General features: G+C 36.8%; 2 protein-coding genes across 3 annotated transcripts; both read left to right on the top strand.

Annotated features, from left to right (window-relative positions):
* The first annotated feature begins 732 nt into the window (after nucleotides 1-732).
* LOC132642279 (uncharacterized) lies at nucleotides 733-2,692 on the top strand. The gene has a single exon (XM_060359525.1). The coding sequence runs from the start codon at nucleotides 1,621-1,623 to the stop codon at nucleotides 2,545-2,547; it is 927 nt and encodes a 308-aa protein (XP_060215508.1). The 5' UTR covers nucleotides 733-1,620; the 3' UTR covers nucleotides 2,548-2,692.
* A 1,650-nt stretch (nucleotides 2,693-4,342) lies between these two features.
* On the top strand, nucleotides 4,343-12,411 carry LOC132640428 (uncharacterized). 2 transcript variants are annotated; one of them, XM_060357019.1, is made up of 6 exons: nucleotides 4,343-4,476; nucleotides 5,825-8,409; nucleotides 8,548-8,635; nucleotides 8,718-9,169; nucleotides 9,283-10,379; nucleotides 12,187-12,411. In XM_060357019.1, the coding sequence occupies exon 2, from the start codon at nucleotides 5,828-5,830 to the stop codon at nucleotides 7,757-7,759; it is 1,932 nt and encodes a 643-aa protein (XP_060213002.1). In that variant the 5' UTR covers nucleotides 4,343-4,476; nucleotides 5,825-5,827; the 3' UTR covers nucleotides 7,760-8,409; nucleotides 8,548-8,635; nucleotides 8,718-9,169; nucleotides 9,283-10,379; nucleotides 12,187-12,411. The 2 variants fall into 2 exon arrangements, with proteins under 2 accessions (XP_060213002.1, XP_060213001.1); XM_060357018.1 differs by having other exon boundaries at nucleotides 8,718-10,379.
* The last annotated feature ends 563 nt before the right edge of the window (nucleotides 12,412-12,974 follow it).

Below are 12,974 nucleotides of genomic sequence, written 5' to 3'. Positions count from 1 at the left end.
GATTTTTTATTTGAGTTTAATTAAGGAAATTAGTTGGATTTGGGTCAAGACTCAAGATTCTTTACGAGATAATAATGATCTTTAAAAAAATATTTAGATCATTCTTACATATTGGTATTATTTTTAGTCTACAGTTAAATACCTCCATTACAACATCGTTTGTTCGAATAACTTGGAAACGAATTGTTTGCCGGAGCAGGAGAATAACCAATATAAGAACTCGAGCCACGGTCATCGGAAGGCATAGATATTGACGTCGGCTATTCAATTACCAATTTCTGACACTATTGAGTGTTGACACCCGATTTTGTCCCTTCTTTATTCCAATTCATTCTTTTGAGCTTCTAATAATTACTAATAAACTAAATATATTATTTTTCGTCCTTACTTTATTATTAGGAACTGTCGCTTTATTAATACATCGTATATTGCTACTTACTCATTTACATATTAATAATAAGCTATAATCTAAATAATATTCTTACTTTATTATTATGTTACTTATATTTCATTAAATTACACCTTATTAATGCTAATGGCTAAATTATTATATCACATTCCCCACATGATTATGTTAATTCAGCCCATAATTAGTCCTAAAACTACTTGGGCTAAGGCCCAGTTCGTGTAAGACCAACCCAACAGAACAATACTCATCTTAGCCTCTCTCTAATTTCCTAAAAACCTAATTCCTAATTCTACTAGCAGCCTCCCCACCTTCTCTCTCTTCCCTTTCCATTCTTGACAAAGCAGCAGCCTCCCCACCTTCTCTCTCTTCCCTTTCCATTCTTGACAAAGCTCCATCAATTCTTTTCTCTAGACACAAATGGTTACACCATTTTGGTGCAAATATTTTCTTTAAACGCCCCAATCCTAGAAGACCCTCCTTTGGTGAATATAGACACATTAAAATCTTCAAGGACCAGAGAAGATCTGTCCATTTTGAGCAAAATCTGAATCAAATCACGTGAAGAAACCTCAACGTTCGGATTAGCACGAGTTTTGACTCAACTTTGAATTTTTTATTTCAAATTCCCGCTCATTAGAATCCTAACCCTAGCATTCTTCTCCTATAAATGCATCTTAAACTTTCAGCCGTAGGAAGGGGGGAAAAACACGAAATTTACCATTGCTTCACGATTAAAACTGTGGCTTTAAAGTTTTTGAACCGCCTCTCTTGCCCCTTTAAAAATGATAGATTATGTAAATATTAGTTAGAATATTTTGTAATCTCCTATTTTAGGTTAGAATATTTTGTAATCTCCTATTTTAGGTTAGCTTTGCTTAACATAATATTTGGTAGAATTAGCTCCTTAATTCTAGCCTAGCATTACGGTTGTATAGTTTGTATATTAACCAAGTCAAGGAATGAAAGGAGACATGGAAAACATTTCTTTCATGGCATCAGATTAGGTTTTTTTTTTCTTCTTCCTTATTCTTCCGCTACGCCCTAGTCCCTCCTTCTTCATCCTCTTTCCGTCACCTTCACTCTAATCCATCAGCCATTGCCGATGCAACACCCACTCCGGTTAAGTCCTCGTTCCACCCGGCCCTCGCGGTCTCGAATATCAAGAATCATATCTCTGTTATTCTTGAGATGGACAACTCACAATACGGAACATGGGTCGAGCTTTTCAAGATTCATGCTCGTTCTCACAAGGTCCTTTATCACATCATTCCTCCCCCACAGGTAAGAAGAAGTCGGCTCCCAAAACTGATGAGGAAGTCAAATTATGGACGACCATTGACGCCACCGTGCTTCAATGGATATATTCGACAATTTCGAATGATCTGCTAAACACCATCATCGAACCAGACGCTACTGCCATGGACGCTTGGGTTCGCTTGCGTGATATATTCCAAGATCATCAAAACTCTCGTGCGGTGACTCTCGAACAAGAATTCACGACGACTCGTATGGAGGATTTTCCCAATGCCTCCGCCTATTGTCAACGTCTAAAGAGCCTTGCGGATCAACTGAAAAACGTCGGGGCTCCCGTGACGAATAGCCGCCTTGTCCTTCAACTGGTTTGGGGTCTCACTGAAGCGTACAAAGGGGTTGGGACAAAAATTCGCCATGCTAAGCCTCTCCCCCCATTCACAGAGGCTCGGTCTTCCCTTGTTTTGGAAGAACGTGAACTTGCAGCCATGGTGTTTCACGGGTCTGGTTCGGCTATGCTAGTCGCGGTCGACGACGCTGCCCTTCACTCTGAAAACACAAGCTCACACCGAGGGAAAAACAAAAATTCCCACCGCCACAATTCTGGGAATGGCCGTAGAGGTGGTTTTGGTCGAGGCTCAGGCAGCGGTAAACACTCCTCCGGCGGACGCGGTGGTTCAGGCCGTAGCAGCGGTGGTGCACAGCCAGCGGGCTCCTCTTCGCAGCAGTGGCATGCCGGACAACTTGGTCACTGGCAGTGGGTACTGCAACCTCGATGGGCTGCTGCTCCTCCCCCATGTCCGTACCCGACCACTTCTTGGGCTCGTCCCCCAACTGGCCCACCACGGCAGCAGGGTATATTAGGCCCTCCTCCATCCCAGCAGTAGCACCTCATGGGTCGTATGTTCCAACCGACATCGAGTCCGCAATGCACACAATGACTTTGAACCCGCCCGATCAAAATTGGTACATGGATACCGAGGCCACTTCTCATATGACATCCTCGACCGGTAATCTCACGTCTTATTTTAATTTGAGCAATCAAAATAATGGTATTGTTATGGGAAATGGTCATTCGATTCTAATTCGTGGTTGTGGTCATACTAGTTTGCCTCTCCCACACCCCCCTTTATCCTTTCGGAATGTCTTACATGCTCCTAAACTCATTAAGAATTTAATTTCAGTGCGGAAGTTTACTACTGATAATTCTGCGACTGTTGAATTTGATCCATATGGGTTTTCTGTGAAGGATTTTCAGATGGGGATGACACTAATGCGGCGTGATAGTCGGGGAGATCTTTATCCAATCACCACCATCAAATATCCAACCACCACTCCATCAACCTTTGCGGCTTTGTCCTCTCCTTTTTGGCATGATCGTTTGGGTCATCCGGGAAATTCTATTTTGGATTGTCTTAGGCTCAATAAAAGCATTGAATGTAATAAATCTTGTCATTCTAGTATTTGTCGTTCTTGCGTTCTTGGTAAACACATTAAGTTGCCATTTGTTTCTTCTATTTCCGAAACTTTGATGCCATTTGATATTATTCATAGTGATTTGTGGACCTCTCCCGTTTTAAGTTCATTGGGTCATCGGCATTATGTTGTTTTTTTTTATGATTTTTCGAAGTTTTTATGGACTTTTCCTTTAGCTAAGAAATCCGATGTTTATGCGAAATTCTTAGCTTTAAAAGCCCACATTCATACCCAATTTGAACGTCATATTAAAAATGTCCAATGTGATAATGGGAGGGAATATGATAATGGTCAATTCGGGAAATTTTGTGTGTCTAATATGATGTCATTTCGTCTTTCTTGTCCACATACGTCCTCACAAAATGGGAAAGCCGAAAGAAAAATCCGATCTATAAATAATATCACTCGGACTCTCCTTGCTCATGCTTCTCTTCCCCCTTCGTTTTGGCATCACGCCTTACAAATGGCAACATATCTTCTTAATATTTTACCAAGCAAATTATTGGGTCATGTTTCTCCTCTTCAAGTGCTATACCAAAGAACGCCATCTTACTCTCATCTTCCGGTTTTTGGGTATTTATGTTATCCCCTCTTTCCTTCTACGACTATCCAAAAATTGCAAGCCCGGTCTACACCGTGTGTATTTTTGGGGTATCCTACGAATCATAGAGGGTATAAATGTTATGATTTATCGTCCAACAAAATCATTATTTCTCGTCACGTCATTTTTTATGAGAATGTTTTCCCATTTTCCAATTTACATTCTCCCACTTCACCTACTTATGATTTCTTGGATGATGGGATTTCCCCATTTTGGTTGCATCATATGGCTACTGATCTGGATAATCAGCCCAGACCACCACACGCTGCACCCGTGACCCAGCCGAATATCCTCCCTCCCACCGTGGACCGTACTGCCACCTCCCCTCCATTGCACTACAAGAAAAAGGCTTTTCAGAGACCAAGATTTTATGACGGGTTGTAAATATGGTCTATAAAAGTATACCTACAGGGATGATATTTTTTTCTAGTCCCAAATTCGCTATTTTATTCTTTTATTTCGCAAAGGGGCTCAACCTGGTCTATTAAAAAACACACATCTCGCCCCTAAAAGTGAAAATTTAAGTGGGATAAAAAGGGGAACGCCAAAATTTTAGGGCGGACTAGAAGGAGCAAAGGCGCGAAGTTAAAAAGAGGCTAAAATGTCTCTCTCACACACACAAAATAAAATCCCTAAATCTCATCTCAATATCTTCAATCCCTAAATCTCACCTCTCTCAATATCTTGTCTACGTACAACTGCTGTTTAAATTAACCAGAAGTTTCTTTATCCTTCAACAGTAAGTTCTTTATTCTTCATCTCTTTCTTCATCATCTTTTTCTATTGAAACCAAAATTTTCTTCCTTTAGTTCTTTCTTTATCTCTGTGATTGGGCTGTTTAGGATACTAATTGTTGTTATGTGAGGGCTAATTAAAAAGTGATAGTTCTGGGTTTAAAGCTAGGGCTTGAAGGTCAAGGAGGAGATATTGAGAGTTTATTTTAGGATTTTGTCTGTTAGGGTTGCATAAGCATGTCTTATGGGGATTTTCTTAAAGGGCCATGAAAGTTTCATTAGGATTGTCATTGTGGTTTTTCCCATGAGGTGATGAATTTGCAACTTTTTTAACCAGTAGAGACTCTAATTTAGTTTCTTTACTTTGAACTTTTATGGTTTTTTTAATTGCCTAAACCAACTTATTCAATTTGGTAAGTCTAATCTGATTTCAAAAAAAAAAAAAAAAAATTAGGCGAGAAAGAAACGATGATGTGAATTGGCTTTGTTAAAGCATCTCAAATAGATTTTCCGGTGGAACTCTGTTTATTCAGTAGCACTGTAGTTGGAGTAACAGATTCACTCGCCGAAAATCTTCGGTGTCAATATTTGCGTTTATTTTGTTATGATCTGCTCCCTACCATTTAAGATTCACATTGCCTCAGTTTTAAGCATTATAATCTAGGATCTGTATTTTTTTTTTTTTTTTTTTGTGGAATGAAATTACTCCTCTTCACTGAATTAACAAAGCTCATTCCTTGGTTTTTGCATATGCTGAATAGAAATTAGATAAGGGGAGTTAGGTTGGAACGGAGGAGTAGTAAAGTTGCCATTTTTGGATTGGGAATGAGTGATTTGTTGATTTCTTTGAGTCTGTCTGAATATCTGGTAGTACTATTTTTTCTGTAGCTGTGAACTAGGAATTAATTCATTTTGCTTTTTGTATTTTTTTAATCATTGGTGAGAAGAAATGCTTTTTGTATTCAAAGTTAGTCGACTGAGGTCATATGCAATTATTTGAGGATTTGTACGTTAGTGAATTTCATGGATGCTAACATAATCTTGCATGACTCCTAGTCCACTTTAATTGTTTATTTTTTATCATTATTTGGAATGATTCATATAGTGGTTTTCTTTGAAGTGAAAAAATATCGCATTTACTTGAGCAGTTGTTTGTTATATGTTTTGGCATAGCATTTTATAGCTTATCTTTCTTTTTTTGGCTAATTTATTATAGCTTATCTTACTATTGTGATATCTGTGAGAGTTTTCTAATCAAAAATATGAGTTGACAAGTTTAATAAAAAGTTATGTGCATCTTAAGAATGTTGTTATTCTGTTGTATTTTGATCTAATTTTTATTTACTATTCTAGGTTATGGCACCAAGTAAGCAATGGATGCAACTTGTTGATAATCGACTTAATGAAGCCTACTTAATCGGGGTACAAAAGTTTTTGGATTATGCTTTTCGAAGAACAGGAGAATTGTATGAAATACGATGTCCATGTGTCAAGTGTTGTAACACAACATTAGGAACGCGCGAGACTGTTGAGACACATCTGAACGTATATGGAATAATTCAAAATTATACTTTTTGGTATCACCATGGGGAAGTTTTAGGTGAGCCGCTGTCGGAATGCGAAGATGATAATGAAGTAGAAGAATGTGAGAGTGAGGACGAAATACAAGAAATTTTGAGAGATTTATATCCTAATCATGATGAACGCATTGCAAACAGTGGCTGTGATGATTTACCTGAAGAGGAACCGAATGTTGAAGCAAAAAAATTTTATAGTCTATTGAGAGATTTCGAGAAGCCACTATACCAAAGTTCAAAAATCTCAAAGCTTTCAACTTTGATTAAATTGCTTCACATAAAAAGTATGGGTCGTTGGAGCAATGAGTCATTTACAATGTTATTGAAAATGTTAAAAGAGGAGTTGTTGCCAGATGGAGCAAATTTACCAAATTCATATTATGAGGCAAAAAAGGTAATTCGGGACCTTGGGCTTTCCTACCACAAGATTGATGCTTGCGTAAATGATTGCATGTTATACTGGAAGGAGGATAACTTACTTGATTCTTGTAAAGTTTGTGGTGCGTCCAGATGGAAAATAGAAAAACATAGCGGGGAAGCAAAGAATAGAAAAGGTAAAAAGATAGCATCAAAGACTTTACGCTATTTTCCGTTAAAGCCCAGGCTTCAAAGGTTGTTTATGTCTACAAAGACATCTTCTCTAATGACATGGCATCATGATGAAAGAGTTGATGATGGAATAATGAGGCACCCGGCTGATTCAATGGCATGGAAATCATTTGATGAGCTTCATCCCTCATTTGCGGCCGAGCCTCGTAATGTTCGACTTGGACTTCCTAGTGATGGATTTCAGCCATTTCGGAATTCAAAAACCTCATATAGCATTTGGCCAGTGGTACTTATTCCTTATAATTTACCACCTTGGTTGTGTATGAAACAAGAAAATTTCATTATGTCAATGCTTATACCTGGTCCAGATAGTCCAGGAGATGCAATTGACATATATCTGCAGCCCTTGATAGAAGAACTGAAGGAGTTATGGGAATTTGGTATAGAGACTTTTGATGCATCAACTAGACAGAATTTCAAGTTACGTGCTTCTTTGTTATGGACCATCAATGACTTTCCAGCATATGGAAATTTATCCGGATGGAGTACAAAAGGGAAATTGGCATGCCCGTGTTGCAACAAAGATACTTACTCAATCAGATTGGCTAATAGTAAGAAACAGTGTTTTATGGGTCATCGGTGTTACCTTCCTCTTAATCACAAATGGAGGAATGATAGGGCGTCATTTGATGGTACAAAAGAGAAAAGGCTTCCACCAAAAATGTGTTCTGGTGTTGAGATACTTAATCAAGTACAGGATCTTGAAGGGTTGCAGTTAACAAAGGATCCAAAGAAAAGGATCAAGATATCACATGATGGCCGAAAGGATAATTGGAATAAGAAGAGTATCTTTTTTGAACTTCCATATTGGAAATCTCTCTTGTTGCGGCATAATTTGGATGTTATGCATATCGAGAAAAATATATGTGATAATATTTTGGGGACGATCATGAATGCCAAAGGAAAGACCAAGGACACCATTAATACTCGACTAGATTTGCAAGAAATGAACATTAGGTCGGAATTGCACCCTATCAAAAAAGGAGAAAAATATGAAATTCCAACAGCTTGTTACACATTATCTCCTCAAGAAAAGCACAACTTATGTCTATTTTTAAAGAATTTAAAGGTCCCAGATGGATTTTCATTTAATATTTCTTAGTGTGTTAACTTGAAAGATCACAAGATTTCTGGCTTAAAGAGTCATGATTGTCATGTTCTTTTACAGCATTTACTCCCTCTTGCGCTACGTGGTATGTTGTCCAAAACAGTTTGTGAACCCCTTGTTGAGTTGTGCTTATTTTTTAATGTGCTTGGAGCAAAGGTATTAAGAACTGATGACTTGGAACAGATTGAAGCTCAAATTCCTATAACTCTTTGCAAGTTAGAAAAGGTCTTCCCTCCTTCATTTTTTGATGTCATGGTGCACTTGCCTGTTCACTTAGCTAATGAAGCTAAGCTTGCTGGACCGGTTCAGTATCGGTGGATGTATCCTATAGAGCGATGGTTATATTTTTTGAAATCTCTCATTGGTAATAGGGCGTGTCCAGAAGGTTCTATTGCAGAAGGTTACCTTGCAAATGAATGTATGACCTTATGTTCGAGGTATCTGCATAGAATTGACACAAAGTTTAATCGGCCAGAACGAAATTATGATGGTGGTTTACCAAAGTCCGATGGAGGTCTATCTCTATTTTGTAAATCTGGAAAAACTTTAGGAGCTCCAAAACAGCGTGATATTGAAGCAGATGAATTGGAGCAAGCACATATATACATACTGAAGAATTGTGATGAAGTTCTACCATTTCTAGAGTAAGAAAATTATTTCCTTCATATCATATTTCATTTTCCGTAAGAAAATTATTTCCTTCATATCATATTTCATTTTTATTTTTACCTTAGGATTGTTTTTCTTTTGTGTGAAATTTATGGTTCAACTGAAATTTGTAGAGAGTTTGCACAAATTCATGTAGATGCTACTCAACACTTGTCCGGTGCAGAATGGAATAGACAGTTTATTGAATGGTTTAAAGATAGGGTGAGTAATATATACACATCAAATTTGGAAATCTAATATTATATTACTCATTCTAAAGTAATCAATTTTATTTTGTTGATAGGTTGCACAATTGCATAAAGGAGATAATAGTCGAATCATGGAAGATCTCCTCGCACTTTCACGTGGTCCTACCCCATATGTGTTACGTTATAATGGCTACATTGTTAATGGATATAGATTTCATATAGAATTCTTGAATTGCAATTCACGGGAAGGAGAGTGATTTTGTTTGAATGTAATTGGTTTGATGCATATGATAACACGAAAGGAATTAAAACAGATGAATATGGCATCGTAAGTGTTAATTGGGGGCGATTTTTAAAAACAAATGAGCCTTTTATATTAGCGGACCAAGGATCTCAAGTATTTTATGCTAGTGATAATTCCAATAAGGGTTGGCGTGTAGCGAGAAAGACGCAACCTCGTGATTTTTCTGAGGTTGTGCAAAAATTGGATGATGATGTTGTAGATTTAGAAAATCCTACACAAAATAAGCGAAAAAGAACGACTGAGGTGAAGTATCTCTTTATGTCATTAGCAGATTCATTATTATATATTCTGATTACATGATTTTTCTGTTAGTACATTTTCTTTATAATGTTTTAACTTTTTTTTTTTTTTTGTAGGTTTGATATTAAACTATCAAAGAATGAAAATGAGGTGGAATCCACTGTGAAAGCTACTGAATATGCGTTTGTTACACCAGGTTCTATAGGCAAGGGACGAGGGAGAGGGCTTAAATTTATGTAATATGCTTTTTTTCTTCTTAGCACGTGTGAAGTGTGGCTTTAGTGCTCCTGGAAACTTAGTACGTATTAAATAAGTCCATTGACAAATCCACAACTAAGACGATAATATTATTTTGGACTAAGAGCTCACACTTGTGTGTAAACCCAAAATCTGGATGGAATTCCATATTCTTACTAGTGTATATAGGAACTTAGCACGTGAGGATTGTAGCTTAGAGCTATGATATTAGTTCATTCCCAGATCTGTGACCTGGGTTATGGCAATTGAGTTTTTCTATTCTCAGTTGATGTGAAATGTGATAAGATCAGATTGTCAATATTAACGAAGCAACTTGGAAATGGTTTTATATATAGAAGAGATTGTCATGTTGGCTGTAAATACGAGCCTGCTCTACTATTATTGGAGCTACTTAGTATAAATTGTGAAATTTAATTTTGTCTTAAAAGGTAACATAGGCCAACAGATAAATGTTCTTACTCAGTTTACAACCTTGTAGAAATGTTCTTGTCATAAGCAGAGATGACAACTTCTCTCACAGGTTTTTTCTCTTATTCAGTATTGTCACCTTGCTGAATTGCAAAAATTTAAAGATACATTTTAAACAGATGTTTAACACCTTATTTGTTTCATATCTTTGGCCCTCTATATACAGTAATTGGATTTTCCGTTTGCTCCAAACGAGCACTTTTAACTTGTGTATTGGATGTCAACCGAAGTTTGATTTATTGCAGGACATATTTGAGGGTGATGACATGGATATTCTTTGGGATCATATTTTTGGATGGATGAAAGAGTTATGGAACGAATGGAGAGGATAATTGCGTTCAAAGTTTAAAGGATCGCTTGTCTAACTTTGAAAAATGAGATGAAAGAACTGAAGCAATTGAAAGAGTGGTTTTTATCTTAACACTCCAATTTCTAGCCTTTGACATCAGAATGCTCTGAAGAATGACTATTCCTTTGATGATGCCAAGTTAGTACTAACTTACTCAAAATTATAATTTTTCTTTAAAGTATATTTGCTTGCTTGGTTATTTTTTGAAGCATAAGCAGACTCCCTGCCCTGAGCAAATGAATATGTTGTGCCCTCCTTATGAAACTAACTGTTAACTACAATTGAAATAACTATTAAGAGGTTAAGAAATGAAATATTGACATGTAGTCTAACTGTGTAAAATTCTGGTAGTTTTGTTTTTTCAATAAAGTTCCAAGTTCTTGCTGGGTTGTATTATATCGCATGAAGGATACAAAACAAAAGGGGTACTAGGCCTGACCTCAAGCAAAAGACTGCAGTTATACACAATACTTACATTGTAGACATACACAGTACTTACATTGTAGAGATTTAGCTTACAAAAAAAAAAAGAAAAAAAAACTTTGTCGTATCTTATTTTTATGTTAGGCATCTGCCATTTATCTAGATTGTATGTTCCTTTAGCATCTCTTGGGAGGTCTTGATACTGAGATGGCAATTTCCAGTAGACAATTAATCTTTCAGGGATAGGTCTAAGCTTCTCAATAGTGTGGCAGATACTCCACCAGTTAGGAAAGGTACTATTCAGTGCAACTTTCAGAGTGCATATAATATGGTATCTGCTTATTCACATTATTAGTATGGTCTCCATATTTATAGGAAGTCATACCCTTTCAAAGCTCCTAGCATATTATAATTGGGCTGATAAGTAAAGTCATCTTGTGCACCCTATTTGGTCTCCTCGGCTACATCACTTTCCACAAAATAATGCAGAATATTCTCTTTTTGGCAGAATTGATAGAACAAATAGAGTTTTGGCTGTTGTGACAGTGTTGGCGTAAGTGTATTTATTTTGTTTTGAGACAGAATTTTTAGATATGTGATATGTCCTCACTTTTATTTGCACCAACACATTCTGAAATCTAGTCGATTATAGTACTTGTGGCTTTCTGAAATCTTATTTATAATGGTGAAATGTTATTGTAATTGTCTGGTAGTTGGAATCTTTGTTATGGAGAATATAACACTAGTTTATCTCCGGAGACATTCACGATTAAGTACAATCGTTAAGTAGAGGAAAATAATAATAAAATCATCAGTAGATAATAGTAAAACTGAGCCAGTTTGATTCGTGAAGAAGTAGAAAGAACCATAGGTTTTTGATCGCCAAGAAAATCAAGACTAAGTAAAATATCTACCTCCATCTAAAAAAAGAGACACATGAAAAATGTATATCAGGAATGGTCTACATTCTGAAGCAAGGTTTAGAAAATAAATAAAAATATAGTAGACAATCACCGATACAAAGTATGGATTGAACTAGGAGTTGAAACAAATTAGTTGTCATCTTAAGTGTCTCAAACATAAAGAAATTAGGTGAGTTCTCATTAGATCACATACTAGAAGACCATTATTATGTTATGACCAGTTTGTAGGAAAATCAACATAAACATAAAATAGGTAATAGTTGTTATAAATGTAGAGTTTGTACAAATTTAGAGACATCATTGTTGCATGCTGAAATTGTTTGGTTACTGGAATATTATTTGTAATGGAGAAATGCCCAGAAAAACAGTTTTGCTTTTGATCTCAGTTGTCAGCCTCTTCTATCCACCTTGTTTTTGTTTTTGTGTGCTACACCAAAATGAAAAGATAGAAACCACTTCATGTCCAATGTGCATCTGAATCTTTTTTACATTAATATTGTTGCTAAGTGCAGTTCTGCTGAAGTTGTCTTGTTATTTAACCAATTTTCCAGTTGACTTTTTGTAGTCTTTTTCTAAATGGATTTTTAATACTTTTACAGGTATGGAAATTGAAGTTCACGAGCAGCAAAAGGTCTATGTACAAATTGAAGTTCACGAGATTGACCATCATTTTGCTAGGAATGTTGGGAAAATTATATATGACAGTCTTAGGGGTCTATGTACAAAATACTGTGACTAAATGACATCATTGATGTACATTACCGGTAACTGATGGTGTTCATGTTTTGTAATTACTTTTTCTATATATATGAAAGAAGCGTCAACTTTACATTAATTACCATATTTTCTAGCTGCAAATTGAATGTGATTTAGGACCTGTTAGTTGTTTCTTTAGGGACTAGATTGCTAGTCCTTAAAAGCCATTTTTATGAGCTGAAAATCTGGTCGCTAAATTACCAGTTGATGACCAGCTTTAAACTGGTCGGCAAAGAAGTTAAGGACCAGGTTTTAACTGGTCGCAAAAACTGTTTAACGACCACTAAGTTCGTCTCAAAAATCTTCAATTAGGTACCAGAAAAATGGTCCCTAAAGATGTTTAAAGACCAGTTTTAAGCTGGTCGCGAAAATGTTGTAACGACGAGCACTCAAACTCGTCCTTAATGATCTTTAGTGGCGGAGGCTATAGAGACGGGATATTCTGGTCGCTATTGACCTTTAGGGACCAGAAATGGGCTTTTAGAGACCAGTTTTCCCTTCGCTATTGAGCATTTTTCTTGTAGTGTTGGCAGCGAATGGGCTAGCCGTCTCCCCTGCCACTGCCTTGGGCCAACAGCCATCGGCTCCATCTCCCACACCCACACGAACATCACCCCAGCCGCCCCAATCT

This window comes from Lycium barbarum, chromosome 5, assembly GCF_019175385.1.
Source record: "Lycium barbarum isolate Lr01 chromosome 5, ASM1917538v2, whole genome shotgun sequence".
NCBI lineage: Eukaryota > Viridiplantae > Streptophyta > Magnoliopsida > Solanales > Solanaceae > Lycium > Lycium barbarum.
Note: the sequence above shows the minus strand (reverse complement) of the source record. Positions and strands in the feature narration are given on the sequence as shown.